At 39.5% G+C, this 14,716-nt stretch overlaps 1 protein-coding gene across 1 annotated transcript in view; it reads left to right on the forward strand.

Moving 5' to 3' along the window:
• Positions 1-14,716, forward strand: part of schip1 (schwannomin interacting protein 1) — a 240,246-nt gene that overhangs the window by 3,786 nt on the left and 221,744 nt on the right. The window contains exons 3-5 of the mRNA XM_082503656.1: positions 4,946-5,013; positions 6,061-6,147; positions 8,548-8,689. Of these exons, the coding sequence (XP_082359782.1) occupies positions 4,946-5,013; positions 6,061-6,147; positions 8,548-8,689 (297 nt within the window). The remainder of the gene's footprint in view (positions 1-4,945; positions 5,014-6,060; positions 6,148-8,547; positions 8,690-14,716) is intronic.

Raw genomic sequence — 14,716 nt, forward strand, 5'->3', positions numbered from 1 at the left:
ACAGCTAAAGAGTCAATAGTGTAATGCAGATGTTTCGGCGCATCAACACACTGTAATGAAATCCTCTGAGATCAGACTGAGGTGTATACGTGCTTGCATACATGCTGCTGTGCACGTATGCAGGTGCATTAACTGTTCTAGTGCAGTGGTTGTGTCCACGGGCTTGTGGAGGGGGGCTTTATCCTGTGGAGAGACAATGCTAGACTGAAGGGCACAAAGGCCCGACCATCTCCCACAAGTGTTTTGTGTACGTGTGCAAGTGTTTTAGTGTGGCCGTTCAGTGGTGCCTGCCATCGATCTTTGTGATAGAACTAGGACGCTGAGAAATAATGATTTTAATAACTCATCAATTAAAGGGAAGCAGACTTTCTGCTATGTGCTGTTGTTTTCTCTCCCCTTTATCCCACTTTTCCATCCATCTCCCATTTTTCAGCAACTTAATGCTTCACTTTACCTTGCATCCAAGTCTATTGATTGCCCTTATTTTGCTATCGAAAATAATGTGATAAACTTGTTTATATGCACAGGAGCGGCAGGTTTCACTAATATCCCCGTTTCTATGCAACCATGTATTCAGGTGTTGATTTAATCGATTGCCCTATAGACTGCAAGCAATATCCCTCCCTTGATATTTCTTATGTAATTGTAGAGCATTTTATCTCGTTCAGAAACCCAAGAGATTACAGTTGGTGGTGAATAAATAGTAGCTGAAAAAACAACAACAACAAAAAAACATAGCTTCAGTAAATATTAGTAACTAATAATTGTCTCTTTAAGCTGTGATTTGTCAGCTGATCTTTATCATAATCAGTATCATGAAGAGTAATTATTTCTGATCTCAGTAGTATCCATATATTTTAGCATATCAAAATTTTTATATTAACAAATATTGTATAAAATATGCTAACACATTCATTCCATTTAACACTGCCATTGCCATTAGTCATGGATTCTTATGTTGGCTAGAGCATCTGGATGGAGTCTTCATTTGATACGGCATAACACTTGTTGACACACTTATATTTTAAATCCTTTGCCTGGCATCTTGAACACTTAATCCATAATTGGCTTTGGTTGGTAGATATGCATAAACATTTAGAAGAGTCAAACTATTACAGTAACAGCACACAATGCCTGTACTACATGTACCGAAATGTGCAAAACATACAGAAAATGAATGTGCTGTGACACAAAATTTTGCTCAAAAGATTTGATTTTGTATGTATTGAATGCAAAAGGCTGCAGTTGAAATTATGAACTTTAGGATGTCTGGCCTGAGAATATGTTCCAAAGTAGTCTTTTTCTTTCCCCAACAAGTATAGTATAAGTTTGTGTGGTGATGTTCAAACTGGGGTAGTTCTGTAACTGGACAATGCCAAGACTACATACTTTAAATAGTTTCTTGTCATCTCAAGGGGCATATTGTCGTCTAGAAAGAATTAAATTTGGAAACACAGGTTTTCCCAGACCTTTCAAATGTACATTTTGTCTTTTAAACTCAACAGAATGAGTTGTATGAGAAACACTGACATATGAAGTTCACACTGCCACAGGTGATCGTGTATTTTAGTGTAATAGAAAAAATATTTGTTGGTTTGTCTGCAAACTACTCCCACACAATCAGTTGTGCAACCAAACTTTTCACACAGGTATCTAAAAGGCCCCTAAAGGTTCTTACATATGTAATCATGTTGCCTAGCAACCACTATCAAGCAATGATCCATTAGTAGTGTTTATGCACCTATAACGCCTTATAAAAGAGTTGTATCATTTTAATTTCCTTGATTTAGCCAGGTTTATTTTTATACTCATTGTTGATATTTCTACATTTTACAATTTAGAGTATGAATATTATGTTACATCATTTGGCACATTAATTTATGAAGTAAGGTTTATTGTATTTAAAGATGAGAACAAAAATGTAAAGTTGGATGAATAACTAGATAAATGTATTTAAGGCGTGTGAATTAGTTCAGCCTACAAAACTCACCATTTTTCCAGATGTATTGCCAGTCCCATGCCCAGATATAAGACGTTTTCATCAGAGCATTCGGCATAAAATCGAAATCAATCAAATCATCAAGAATGAGCTTTCCATACCAAATTGGTCATGGTCTGGTTTAACAACAACTGCCTCCAGTGCTGTTAACTATCAGGATGCAAACTGTGGTCCTGTTGGCCAAAGACAAAGGAAGAAGCGAGGCTGAAAGTGTGTTCTGAGCCAGAACAAGAGAAACGAAACGAAAAGAAGAGGCTGGAATATGGAGATGAGACTAGGGATTTTAAATGTAGGAACCAAGACAGGTAAAGGGAGAGAGTTGACTGATATGATGGCGAGGAGGAAGGTAGATGTATTGTGTTTGCAAGAGAAAGGCTCTGGGTAGTGAAGAGTTTCCAGATGACTGGAAAAATACAGATGAAGCCGTAAAGGACACTGCCAAAAAGGTGTTTGATTCTTTACAGAAGAAAGAAGACAAGGAATTGAGGAAAGTATTCAAAGGAAAAGGTTAGAAAAGATAAAGTCTGATAGGCTGGGAGAGGTAACAAAGGAAAAAGCTTATAGTGAAATGTGTATGAGGTTGAACACTAAGGAAGGAAAACTTGTATTGATTGGCGAGATGGCTGGAAAGGATGTTAGGGTGGTTACAGATAGAGATGGGAACTAACAAACGAAGGAAGAGTGTTGAAAACAAGGAAGGAGTACTTTGAGAAGCTGATTAATGAAGAAAATGAAAGAGGGGGACAAATAGAGAAAGGTTAGTGCAGGAAGTGCAGAAGATTTGTAAGGAGGAAGTGAGGACAGCTATGAAGAGATGGAAGGACTGGTGTTCCAGAAGACATACCTGTGGATGTGTGATGGTGTCTAGAAGAGGTCAACGGACATTTTAACCAGAATGTTTAACACAATCCTGGAGAGTGAGGAAATGCATACGTATTTGCAACAACACTGATAGAAACAGTGCTGTCTTTACTTCCTGTAGCTGACACAGTGAGGCAAAGAGCTCCTCTCCTCACTAACAACTAAAGAAGTTAACGTTTATGACACTGAACGACACTTTAGGAAGAATTTCAGTCGTCAGTAAACCTCCTGTTTCAACAACACTGAAGTTTTAGACAGTTATCATAAATGTTAACCTGTCTGGCACACACAGTAACATTAGCCACTTAGCAATTATCACTTAGCAGTGAGGGAACCATAGCTGAACTTAGCATAGAGTCCAAGACCTAAACAGAGCAAATGAAAGGTGAAAGTCTGGAGCAGAGCAGCGGTTTCAGGACTGATGAGTAGCGCTGAGGATGCAAAGAGCTGCAGAGAGAGAGCAGCAGGCAGCCGCAGGCAAGATGATGAAATGTAACTTTTCTATTTTTACAGTAATTTATTAAAATATGTCACCTATTTTGATGTAGCAAACTGTGTGGTCAGATTTAAAAGTGAGTGCTCTGTTTTTCACAACTTATTTTTTTATTATTATTATTATTATTATTATTATTATTATTATTATTATTATTATTTTAAGTATAAGTAAAAGCACCCTTTATCCATAATGTATTTGTAACTTTTCCATAATGCTCTTCTACAATAATTACATTATTTAGATGTTAGGTATTGTGCTGTTTGCTGAACCCTTAGTTTATTAGTATGTTCTAAAATATATTTTATCTTCAGGGTCTGCAATGAAATTATCTAAATAATTTGTGAACTGGATAAAACCTCCAAACCAACACCTTTAAACTTGATCTTAATCTAATACCTGTTTCAAATTTGTATGGAGTCCTGGCAAAGTCGGTATCGACTTTGCAATTGCAGTATCGTGACAAGCCTAGTAATAACTACAGAGAGATAAAGTTGATGAGTCATACCATGAAACCGTGGGAATAAGTGGTTGAAGGGAAGGTTAAGGACAGGGGTGATGATCAGTGAGCAGCAGTATGGCTTCATGCCATGAGAGTACTATAGATGCAACTTTTGCTTTAAGAATTTTGATAGAGAAGGTGAGAGGGTTTTTTTTGTGTCTTTGTGTATCTAGCGAAGGCTTATGATAAGGTACTAAGAAAGGAACTGTGATACTAAATGAGAAAATCAAGAGTGGCAAAGTGTGGTGCAGTACAGCGAGACATCAGTGAGGTGTACAGTAGAAGTGTCAGTGAAAGTTCAAGGTGGGGGTGGGTGTAAGCTCAGTGATGAGTGCTGAAGCCCTTCTTGTTTGTGGCAGCGATGGACATGTTGACAGATGATATTTGCAGACAACACTGCCGTGTCTAGTGAGAGTGGGGAGCAGATAAGGAGAGCCTGGAGAGGTGGAGGTATGACCTGGAGAGAAGAGGAATGAAGTCAGTAGAAGCAAGACAAAATACATATGTGAGAATGAAAGGGAGACAGGCAGAGTAGTAAAGAAGTAAGGAGTAGAGGTAGTGAAGGTGGGTGAGTTTAAATGTCTGTGGCAGACCATTCAAAGCAACAGACAGTGCATGAGACAAGTGGAGAAGAGGTGGAGAAGAGCTGCCAGGGTTGTTTTTTAACAGAATAAAAGCAGCAAGAGTGAAAGGAAATGTTTACAAGATTGTGGTGAGACCTGCTATGACCTACTGTTTAGGAGAGTGGCTCTTCTTAGCGGATACCCGGCTAGTTGGCACCTGCATACGACATATGCTGCTATGCATCAGCATTATTCCAACTTACAAATCTGTGTTAATCAAGTGACTCAAATATGCGCCCTTATTTGAGGTTAGAAGGGACTGATAGCAACAACAAATTATAAATCACCTGATTTGACTCAGTTATGTAGCTATGCCAGGCAGTATGTGTGTAGGTGTTATTAATTACACATACAGATAGATATACTACATATTTATTATCATACAGCTTTTCCACTGTCATATGCGTATTCCATTAACACTGAGAATTATAGACCATGCTGACATATTGATGTTTTTCAACTGCCAGGAAGAAGTGAAAAGGTATCATCGCTACTGCAACCACAGCGGAGGCCAAGCTGTTCAAAAGATAGAAAGGTGAGACCCTGTACAGAAATCTGCCTGTTCATAAATGAGCAAAAAACCCCAAAGCACACGGCATTCTCCACAATAGGAAAATGCAATGTTGGATTTTAAAGCTATCAGAACCATTTTGCCATAACAGCACTTTATTTCACAATTCCAAAAACATTAGGCAGCTGTGTAAGATGTAAATAAAAAAATGAATGCATGAATCTGCAAATCTTATAAAGCCATATTTTATTCAAAATTGAACACAGATTTAAAAGAATGTACCATGTACCTTTTAGCATTGATGGTACCTTTCCACATATGCAAGCTGCGACTTTCATAGGCACTTGTGCCCCCCCATACCATCAGAGATGCAGGCATTTGAACTGATTGCTGATAACAAGCTGGTTCTTCTTCTGTACGTACACATGTATTCTTCTTTAAATGTTCCTATGTTGGAATTCTGTCATGACTTCCATGACAGAATCATCTGTTTTTAATACAGATCTGCCTGAAGAACCTGAAGCTCATTGACATTCCAATATTGACTTTAGGCTGTGCCTCTTGCACATAGAGATTTCTCCAGATTTTTGGAATGTTTTAATAATATCATATAATGCAGATGATGAGATATTCAATCATTGCAAATGCCGAACATTATTCTAAAACAATTCAACAATTTGTGCATGCATGTTTTTGCAGATTAGTGAGCATCTGCCATCTTTATTTTTGAGAAACTATGGGTCAAATTACTTACCTGTTACGAGTTAGTCTAATTAGTTACATTACCACTTAATTTTCCAACCTTTGTTTGCCCTCATGCCAGCTTTTTGAGGCATTTCCATCAAAGTGGGATATTTTTCTTTAAATGTGGATTTATGACATTTGCAAAACATTGTTTGCTTTTATGTATGTTTTTGAAATTGGGGTTTCACTAGCCTAGTATGTGCAGTAACCCTGCAGTAACAACTTATCATTTTTTAGATGATTTGCATACACCATGTTCTGTGTTGATGCCAGTATTTATATTTCCAACCTCACAATTATTCTTTATCTGCACTGTTATCGTTGTAGAAGTTGTCCACGTAGGAGTGAGATGGAGGACGACAATAGCCTTCACCGCCGTGATCAACAACAGCACCTAGAGATAAAGGCTGCTGTGTGAGTATCACTTTTGGCTGCTTTATGTATCATTATGATTATTTGTACAATACCCAGTCATAACAATAGATTCTTACAATATGAAAGGCTTTCATTTTGAATGTCATCCATGTTCAGTTCCTTTCAATTCATTCTGTTCTTTGGGGTCATGGACTTGTGGGGTCAAGGGTCACTTTGAAAGCATTAACTCTTGTCAGCTTTCATCTACGCAGTTACACACTTGTAGGTGCGACAGGGAAGAACAGCTCTGGCTTCAGGCTCTCACTTCATTGGAAGCCAAGGATAGAAAAAAAAACAATTTCTCTATAGGATAAAAAAACGTTGACAGATAAGGAAAAAGTGTTTGGATGAACTCAGAGAAAAGTCAATGAAACAGGAATACACGGAAATGGAGAGACTGAAAAAGCAAAGGGAAAAGGAGAAGCGAAGGAAGCGAAGGAAGAAGAAAAGGTAGTGGCTTGGAGCTAGAAGATGTGGTTTAATTCAATTTGTTCCATTTGCCTCAGCTGTCTCTCTGCTCCACTGGAGGTGAATGTGTTTCTCCATCGGGTAATTGATCCTACACTCCATCCTGGAGTCTGCTGTTGAGGTGACTACTGGGATGAAAGTGAGCGGAAAGTGAAAGATGGAGAGAAAGCTGTCTGTAGGTTGGAAACATAGGCTGGGAGAGGACAAGGTAAAAGGAAAACATAGACAAAGTTAAGCAAGAAACTGAGGAGAAAGATGTTTGAGAATGGCCAAGAAGGAGAAGTTGTCTTGGAAATTCAAAGAGCTAAATAAGAAGATGAGTTAAAGAAAGAGAGACAGAAATCTGGTGTGATGCACTTGTTTACTTAATATCTTGCATCTTGGCAATATTCCTTCAGTTTTATGAAGAAACAGAACTGGAAGTGAACTATTTCACTTCCAGTTCTGTGTTCACTGTGTTTGTGCTTTTTTGTTTGTTTGATTTTTTGGTGAGCATTCAAATTTAAGTTAACCTTTATTCATAATGATAGCAAATTAAAAAAAGAAGAAGCAAGAAACCTGTTTTGGCTCAGTCTTACAACTATGCCAGACAGACAGTATATATACTCACACATATACTGCAAATTCATTATTGTATGCTATCATACAAGAACAAGCCCAGCAGTACTGCAGATGTGCTTAAAGCTCTGCACCAAAGCTGTTAAATTTGATAAAAATTAAGTGATCGGAGAATAAAGAATGAGCTGTGTTACATTTCTTTAATGGGTAATTGTTAGACTTACTTCTTTACGCCTTCTTAGGTATTTCTATGCTCTCCAGCCACTTTGTTAAGTAAACTGAATTACTGCCAATCACGGGATACCAACAAAGGTATTTCGAGGTTGGTTGACCTCCTGAAGTACAAACCATGTATCAGAAAAGGTAATAATGTGATTTGATTTGATTCAGAAAATTTTAAACTACTTCACATTTATCTCAGGTTTATGGTCAGACAAAGAGAAAATAGTGAACATCTGTTGATGTTAAAGGAGAATAGACAGACTGTGTTGATCTTACAGTAATGCTACAGTAACAAAAATAAGACATTTATACAAACAAGGTATCAGAAGAGCATTTGTGAATGCACAGCATATCCAACCTTGAAGCAGATGGGCAGCAGAAGACCACACCGGGTGACACTCCTGTTGGCTAAGAACAGGAAGCTGTGGCTACAATTCACACTAGCTCACAAAAATTGGACAATAGACGACTGGAAAAACGTTCTCTGGACTGACTCTTTCTGCTGCATCAATGAGATAGTAGAGTCATAATTTATGTAACACATGAAAGAAACAATTCAGGTGGGTAGTCCTGGTGTAATAGCGTGGGATATGACATTAAGTTTACTGTACTCAAATTGCCTCCACAGTCACCAGATCTCAATCCAGTAGAGGACTTTTTGGATGTGGTAGAATGGGAGATACAAACCATGGATGTAAAGCTGACAAGTTTGTAGCAACTGAACACTATCATGTCAGTATGGACCAAAATGAGGGATGTTTCCAGCTCCTTTGTGAATCTATGCCATGAAAGAGTCAAGAAAATGTTTAAGACAGATTGGTGTCCAACTCTGCACTAGCCATATATCTAATGAAGTGTCCAATGAATGTTGTTGTCTTTTTTACATTATTTTTCTTATTTTTAAAGTGAGTAAGAAAAAACAACACTTGCTTGCCTTTGGTTATGGCAGCACAACATTGTGTATTTTATGCTCAGCAGCTATCACTCCAACAATCGTTCATCAAACATCCTTGAAGCAAATACTTAACATGGCTTCTAAAAAGTTTCAGCAAAACCATTTCCTTTCACGAAGAACTCCAAAATTTAACACCCTTTTTTTAAAAAAAATGCAAGATGTCTCAATAAATACATTTTGCTGACTTATGTCACCAGGATCCAGCGTGCCTGGCGTGCCAGTATGTCCCGTAGAGAGAGCTGGCAAGCACAAGACAAGAACCGAACCAATGATCATTGGAGAGAGACTGTGCCTTCAGAGAGCCTCCAGGAACCTGTGATGACCACCAATATTTCACCGGTGAGACTGCGAAAACAAAATCAGACAGCCATATGGTGTGACATGAGAATGAGCCAAGTGCTCAGAGATGTCTTGAGTGAGTGATCAGCGGTGATCTGTTGTTACAGTAGAGAATGAATAACAAATGGGGGGAGAGGATGCACGGATGGGTAGACTAACAAAGACGAGAGTAAAAAAGAGGGAGCGAGGGAGGGATGTTTACCTCTAGTGTCATTTGGGGGACTGCAGGGGTGTAGGTGGATGGGATGCCAGCTGGCACTGTGCCCAGATCTGTAATTAGCCGTTAATTAGGTAAATTTTCAAAGCTGGTTGATTGATTAATGAAGTGCCTATGCCCTTGTCCTCCCCCATCTTACCCCCACACTCCCCCCAATCTCCTCAGGGAATGTGGGGGTGCATTAAACAATGCTCACAGGGCATGGCAGCCAAACAAAAGCCAGAGAAAAAAAATAACTGCATAAGCAGCAGCTGATAAACAGCGAGAAGACAAGGAGAAAAGAACAAAGACAGTCAGAAGCAGATGCAGAGATAAGGAGATGATTGCAGAGATGAAAAAAAGATGCTTTTAGATCGCCTCAACTTCTAAGTGACACATGTGGACGCAGAGGCGCGCACATTAGTCTGCTGCGCTGATTCCCCAGTCTGTGTCGGCTCTCACAGTTTAGTAATCACACTGAGCCACACACACACACAAGCTACCCGCGCACTCCTGCCCACGTTCTTTGCAGAGACTCAGCACAGGGAAAAAATGATGTCATGTCTCCGTACTCACTAGTGTGTGTGGGTTGCATTTGTTTCCCACTCTCTTTTTAAGCAGTGTTAGAGGAAGCAAGAATCCCTTAGCAAACAGATGGGCTAGTATCCTGGTGAGACTCAGTGAGTGTGTGCATGTGCTTTGTTTATTAGGTTGTTTGTTCTGGTTGAAAGAGTTTGTTGTTCATTAAACAGCAGCAAAGTGTCTCGCTAATTAGAAACTTGCTGTAACTTAAAAACCAGGATGACAAAGAATCCCCTCTCTTCTTGAAAAATCAAGTATGTTACTCTTCACTATTGCAATATATTTAATAAATAAATATATTTTTTTATTTGCAAATTTTATGTTAAAATATGCTGGACTCATGAAAACGATGGACTGTATTATGCTGCTAACACTTTAGTCCTATATTATAATAAATTGTTATACAATTAGAGGAGACGTTGAATCGAGTTAAATACTTTTACCTTAATTGTGGCTGTTAATGTTATTTCACATCGACTGAACAATTGAAATACTTGTAATATCACCAAGCAGCCCACACCTATGCACGCTGTTGTTAAGTAACGCTTAGTCAGTCTTTTCCTCCACTACTTCAAATTGAATGGTGTAAAGTTTACCAAAAAAAATCTTTTGAGATTAAACACTTTTGCTGAGAGTGTTTACTGTGAGTCACTCACTCCCCAATCTGCCTTACCTTTTTCAGTTTGAAGCTCTATTTTGGTGGAGTAATGCTGGACAAGCTGTGCTGAACCTTTGCCCTCTGTACCGCCTTGCCTTGCCTTCTCTTGCACCTCCACCCACAGCACACTACACTCTTAACTCCATTTTTTTTCTTCCCCTCTCTGCCTTGTCACCACTCTCTCTGCATCGTTTTCTCTCTTGCTTCGTCTGTCCTCATTCAGACTGTATCACTCTGCTGTGGCTCTTGTGGTCGCTGAAGGACAGACATTCATCAGCATAAGGCCAGGGTGCCATGCTATGTGTGTGCGTTTGTGAATGTATGTTTGTGTGGTTCTTCATGTTGGCTCATGTGGGCTTGAAGGACCTTGCTGCTGGCCTGTAGGGGAGGGGGAGGTTCAAACATACTTCAATATCATAGTTCCATGAAATATGCATGAACACACACACATAGAGGAGACACTGCAGCACTGTGGTTTTTCCTTCTTTACTTCTTCCAACATTGGAAAACCTCCTAGATTCAAGCTCACCTTCCCAGTACCTCCCAGACCCTCAGCTCTCTCGACCTCCTTGAAACAAGATGTTACATCTCAAGGGGTTTATCCAGATACAACAAATTTCAAGTACTTGTACTACAGTTGAATATTTCCATTTTATGTTTCTTTTTTTTTTTTTAAACTTCTGATTGGCACACAGGCTCACAACTGACTGGTTGCTACACATAGCCCATGCGTCATGTAATGATGACTTCACCTCCACTTAGCCCATACACTTGTATTAATTAAAACATGGACATTTGAGGATCAGTAAATGAACCTTTCCTGCCAAGGATAGTCAGCTGTTTTTAATGAAACACATCTTTTTTTCTCCCGATGACCCCCCTTGGGGGCACCACACACACACACACACACACACATTTTTATATATATTTTATTCAAAGTTAAAAAATCTCAGTCTCTGGTTTTCTGCTTCCTGGTCAACTCCACTGACTTCCTTGACCACATGAATTGTCAGGATAAACAACAAACCTTTTTTTTGTTGAGCTGGCCTGAGTGTACTCCATATTAAGCATGCAGTTATCAATCGTCATTTAACTTCCAGAAACAGTACTTAAAACACTGGTGTCCACCAAAGTGCTTAACATGCTGAAGGCAAAATCACACTATTACAAGTCATGTTTCTACCAGCCTTCGGGCTAAACTAACATTCTGTCTGTAGACATATCTGGGCAAATTTGAGAACTTACCTGGGAATTGATTAGCTTCACTTTTGAATGCTGATGAGGTCGTGTGGAGTAGTGAAAGCAGAGATGCTAATTCAGTGATATATAACAGATCATTATCTGCAAGCTGGAAACAAATTATGTCTCTGTGCTCCCGCTTTATTTGACCATAATTGTAGACTAGTATTAGGTACCTTGTACAGTTTGTTCTGCATTTCAAATATGCTTTAAAAAGTTTATGTGTACATTTACATTTGAGCATCTATATGTGCTGACTTGATTGCACGAGTAGATCCCCATGATTCACAGCAGAGTGTGGCCCTCTGGGATGGTTTGGTGAGGTTCGTTCAGTCGCACAAACCGAAGATCAAAGCCAAAGTGTTGAGATGAGAATGGAGATAAAACGCTTCAGCTCGGTTGCTGTCATTGCAGAGAAAAAGATACAGCTGGTGGGCGCCTGATGAAATGATTTAAGTGATGTATAGTTAAGAGGCGAATAGGACTGTGAGGAGAAGGATGAAAAAGAATAAAAAGCACAGAGCTGACTGTATTAAAAAAAAGATAAATTACATAACATCCTCTATGCTTAGCTGCATTCAGCTTGTGCGTCCATGGCTGCTTGTCTGCTAACTGTGTTTGTGGACATTGATCTCCTCCTGGCTCTGTGACATGTTTGCACTTTTCCCCTTCCTTTTGTTCAGCCCAGGTGGAGGGAAAGTGTCACTGTAAGCATTTCTGTAGCCTGCGTGGGAGATCACTCTCTCATCTCTCACCGCCAAGAATCCAAAGCAAAGTGACGTCTTCATCTATGCCTCCACCTCTACCCTACTTAATCCCTTTTCCCCACCCTCACTCTATGTCATCCCTTGCTTTCCCTCCCACTGCCTTTCCATGCACAGTTACACATTCACATTCACAAATGCACCCTATGCCCTCCCCCTGCCGTGCACACACACACACGCGCGCACACACATCCCTTGGTGTTTCTCCTGACAAATTCTAACAAATGTTTTATTGGTGTCAGTTGGTGTCTCATTTGAATTGAATTTATACACCTCTGCTCCAGAGTTGACATCGATCGGGTTTAACTCATTTAATAGCCATGACATTTGCCTATTAGCTTATTTACTGTCAAAACAGGCCCAGGCTCAGCTGGCTTCCTGAGAGACACTAACTCTTGCATTTGTATCCGTTAGGGAAGAAAATGTGATTGCTTGTGCAAAATATAAACTCAAGAAGAATGTTCAGCCCTGAAATACACACAGAGATGGACTAAAATGAATGTGCTTCATCTACAGTTAGGTGCATAATTTGTTGAGAGTTTTGTAGCTTGCATCTGTACACCACCACAGTGCTTCTTAAATCAAGCAGTCTGCATGTGATTGAAGTGCTGACTTTCCTTTTTAATTACAGCCATATTTATACATCATCCTCCATTTTCTGAGGTTCAAAAGTAATCGGACAAGCTAACATAATTTTAAATGCAAGAAATGTTTTTAGTTCTTGAATAAAAATGATTTGTCGTCAATGTTTGCCTTAAGTCTAGAAACTATGCATACTTATAAACAATGTGGGTTGCACAGCATGCACAAGACTAAGCTTATAAGTGAAGCTGTGAAATAGCCACTGATTTTGTGAATGCCCAGCGGGAAGCTATCTTAAAAATTCATCTTGGCTATGTGACAGTGAGATAAAATGAGGAGAAGAGAAGGCTAATTTCTCCAAAGGCAGAAAGAGAATGATGGATGACTGAAAATCTGAAAGGATTAGGAGTTAGAAGGTAGATAAGATGCGGCAGATTTTGGAGTGATTATGACGATAATAACTGTGCCTTTGAAGCCTTTATGACTCTACATTTGCGTGGGTATGAGATCAAGTGTATGCACGGGCACAGGTATGTCAGTCAAAATGTCTGATTCCTTCTTTGTTGCTGTTTCTATGTCTTCATACGAGGTAGATGTTAACTCTTACATCCGTGGACCTGGAAAAGTACTCGTAATTACACGCTCACATCAGCTTGTGTACACACATATAAACACAGCAACAGTCTTCAGTGGCACATTAAAGCCCTTCCAAAACAAATCAATGAAAGCTGTTACACAAATGAGGAAAAAGATGACAAATGAACAAGAGACAGACAGTAAAATGGATGTCGATCCAGAAGTAGGAGAAAAACGCTAAGTATCGTGAGGGAAAAGGGAGTCCTCACTTTTTATTTTTGCATATCCTTTTTTTGTGAGCACATGGTCTTGAATCACTTGATTGGATATTTAAAGCAGGCTGTGTGCAGCATTTAGATGAGAGCAATGGTTTACAGCTGGTGTATAGCGATTTGATTAGATGCTGTAGCTCACTGCAAACGCCCCACAAGCTTCTAATTGGTTATTTATCTAGAAAACATGCCATTTAGCTGACATTACTTAAACTAAACAAGCATATAGTGGCATGCGTGCTCACATGTAGTCACGCACAGACAGAGATGTGGCACACACACATACACACGCACATATATATATACTATAGCACAACATAAATCTGCTGAAAGCATCTCCAAACCATCTGCAGCAGTAATAACAATCTGGTACCTAAGGCTATATGCTCTACTGTTCATTTCAGCACACTTCTCTTTGCACTCACACCTTTTCTCCGATTGCTCTTTCCCCCCCTCTATTGCAGGTCCCAGTTTTTTTTCCCATCATCACTCTTGCTTACGCTCTTTCTCTTAAGCATGATGTTTTGTCCCCCTCTTTTGTCCCACTCTTTAGCCTATCACATACGCTGTTAGGAGAGGAGGGGGGGGGGGGGGTCGCTGTCTTATTTAATGAATCATTTCAATGTAAGCAGCTATCTCCTGGAAGTTTTCAGTCTTTTGAATATGTGGCTTTACAGCTGAAGGCCCCATCCAAAGTTGTGTTTCTTAATGTTTACAGCCCTCCCAAATACTGCACAGACTTTTTTAATGACCTCAGTGAACTGCTGTCTGTGATCTGTGATGATTTTGACTGTGTAATTATTGTTGGGGATTTTAACATCCATGTGGACAACCCTCAGGACAAAGGGACTAAAGACCTGAGTAACACTCTGGGCAACTTTGGGCTGACTCAGCATGTAACAGAGGCCACACATAATAGAGGACACACTCTTGACCTACTGATCTCCAAGGGCCTGAGCATTTCAAAGGTTACTGTGTCTGATGTGGGCCTGTCTGATCATTACTGTGTTTTCTTTAAAAGTAAAATCTCAGCCCACATAAATATATCAACAACAGTGATCACAAAACGGTGTATAACTGAACACAGTAGTGCAATTTTTAACCAGGTCTTCCAATTAACACCTGACCTGTCCAGAGGGTCAGTCAATGAGCTCGTCA

The sequence above is a fragment of the Aulonocara stuartgranti genome (genome assembly GCF_965226115.1).
Source record: "Aulonocara stuartgranti genome assembly, chromosome: 14".
In the NCBI taxonomy this organism is placed as follows: domain Eukaryota; kingdom Metazoa; phylum Chordata; class Actinopteri; order Cichliformes; family Cichlidae; genus Aulonocara; species Aulonocara stuartgranti.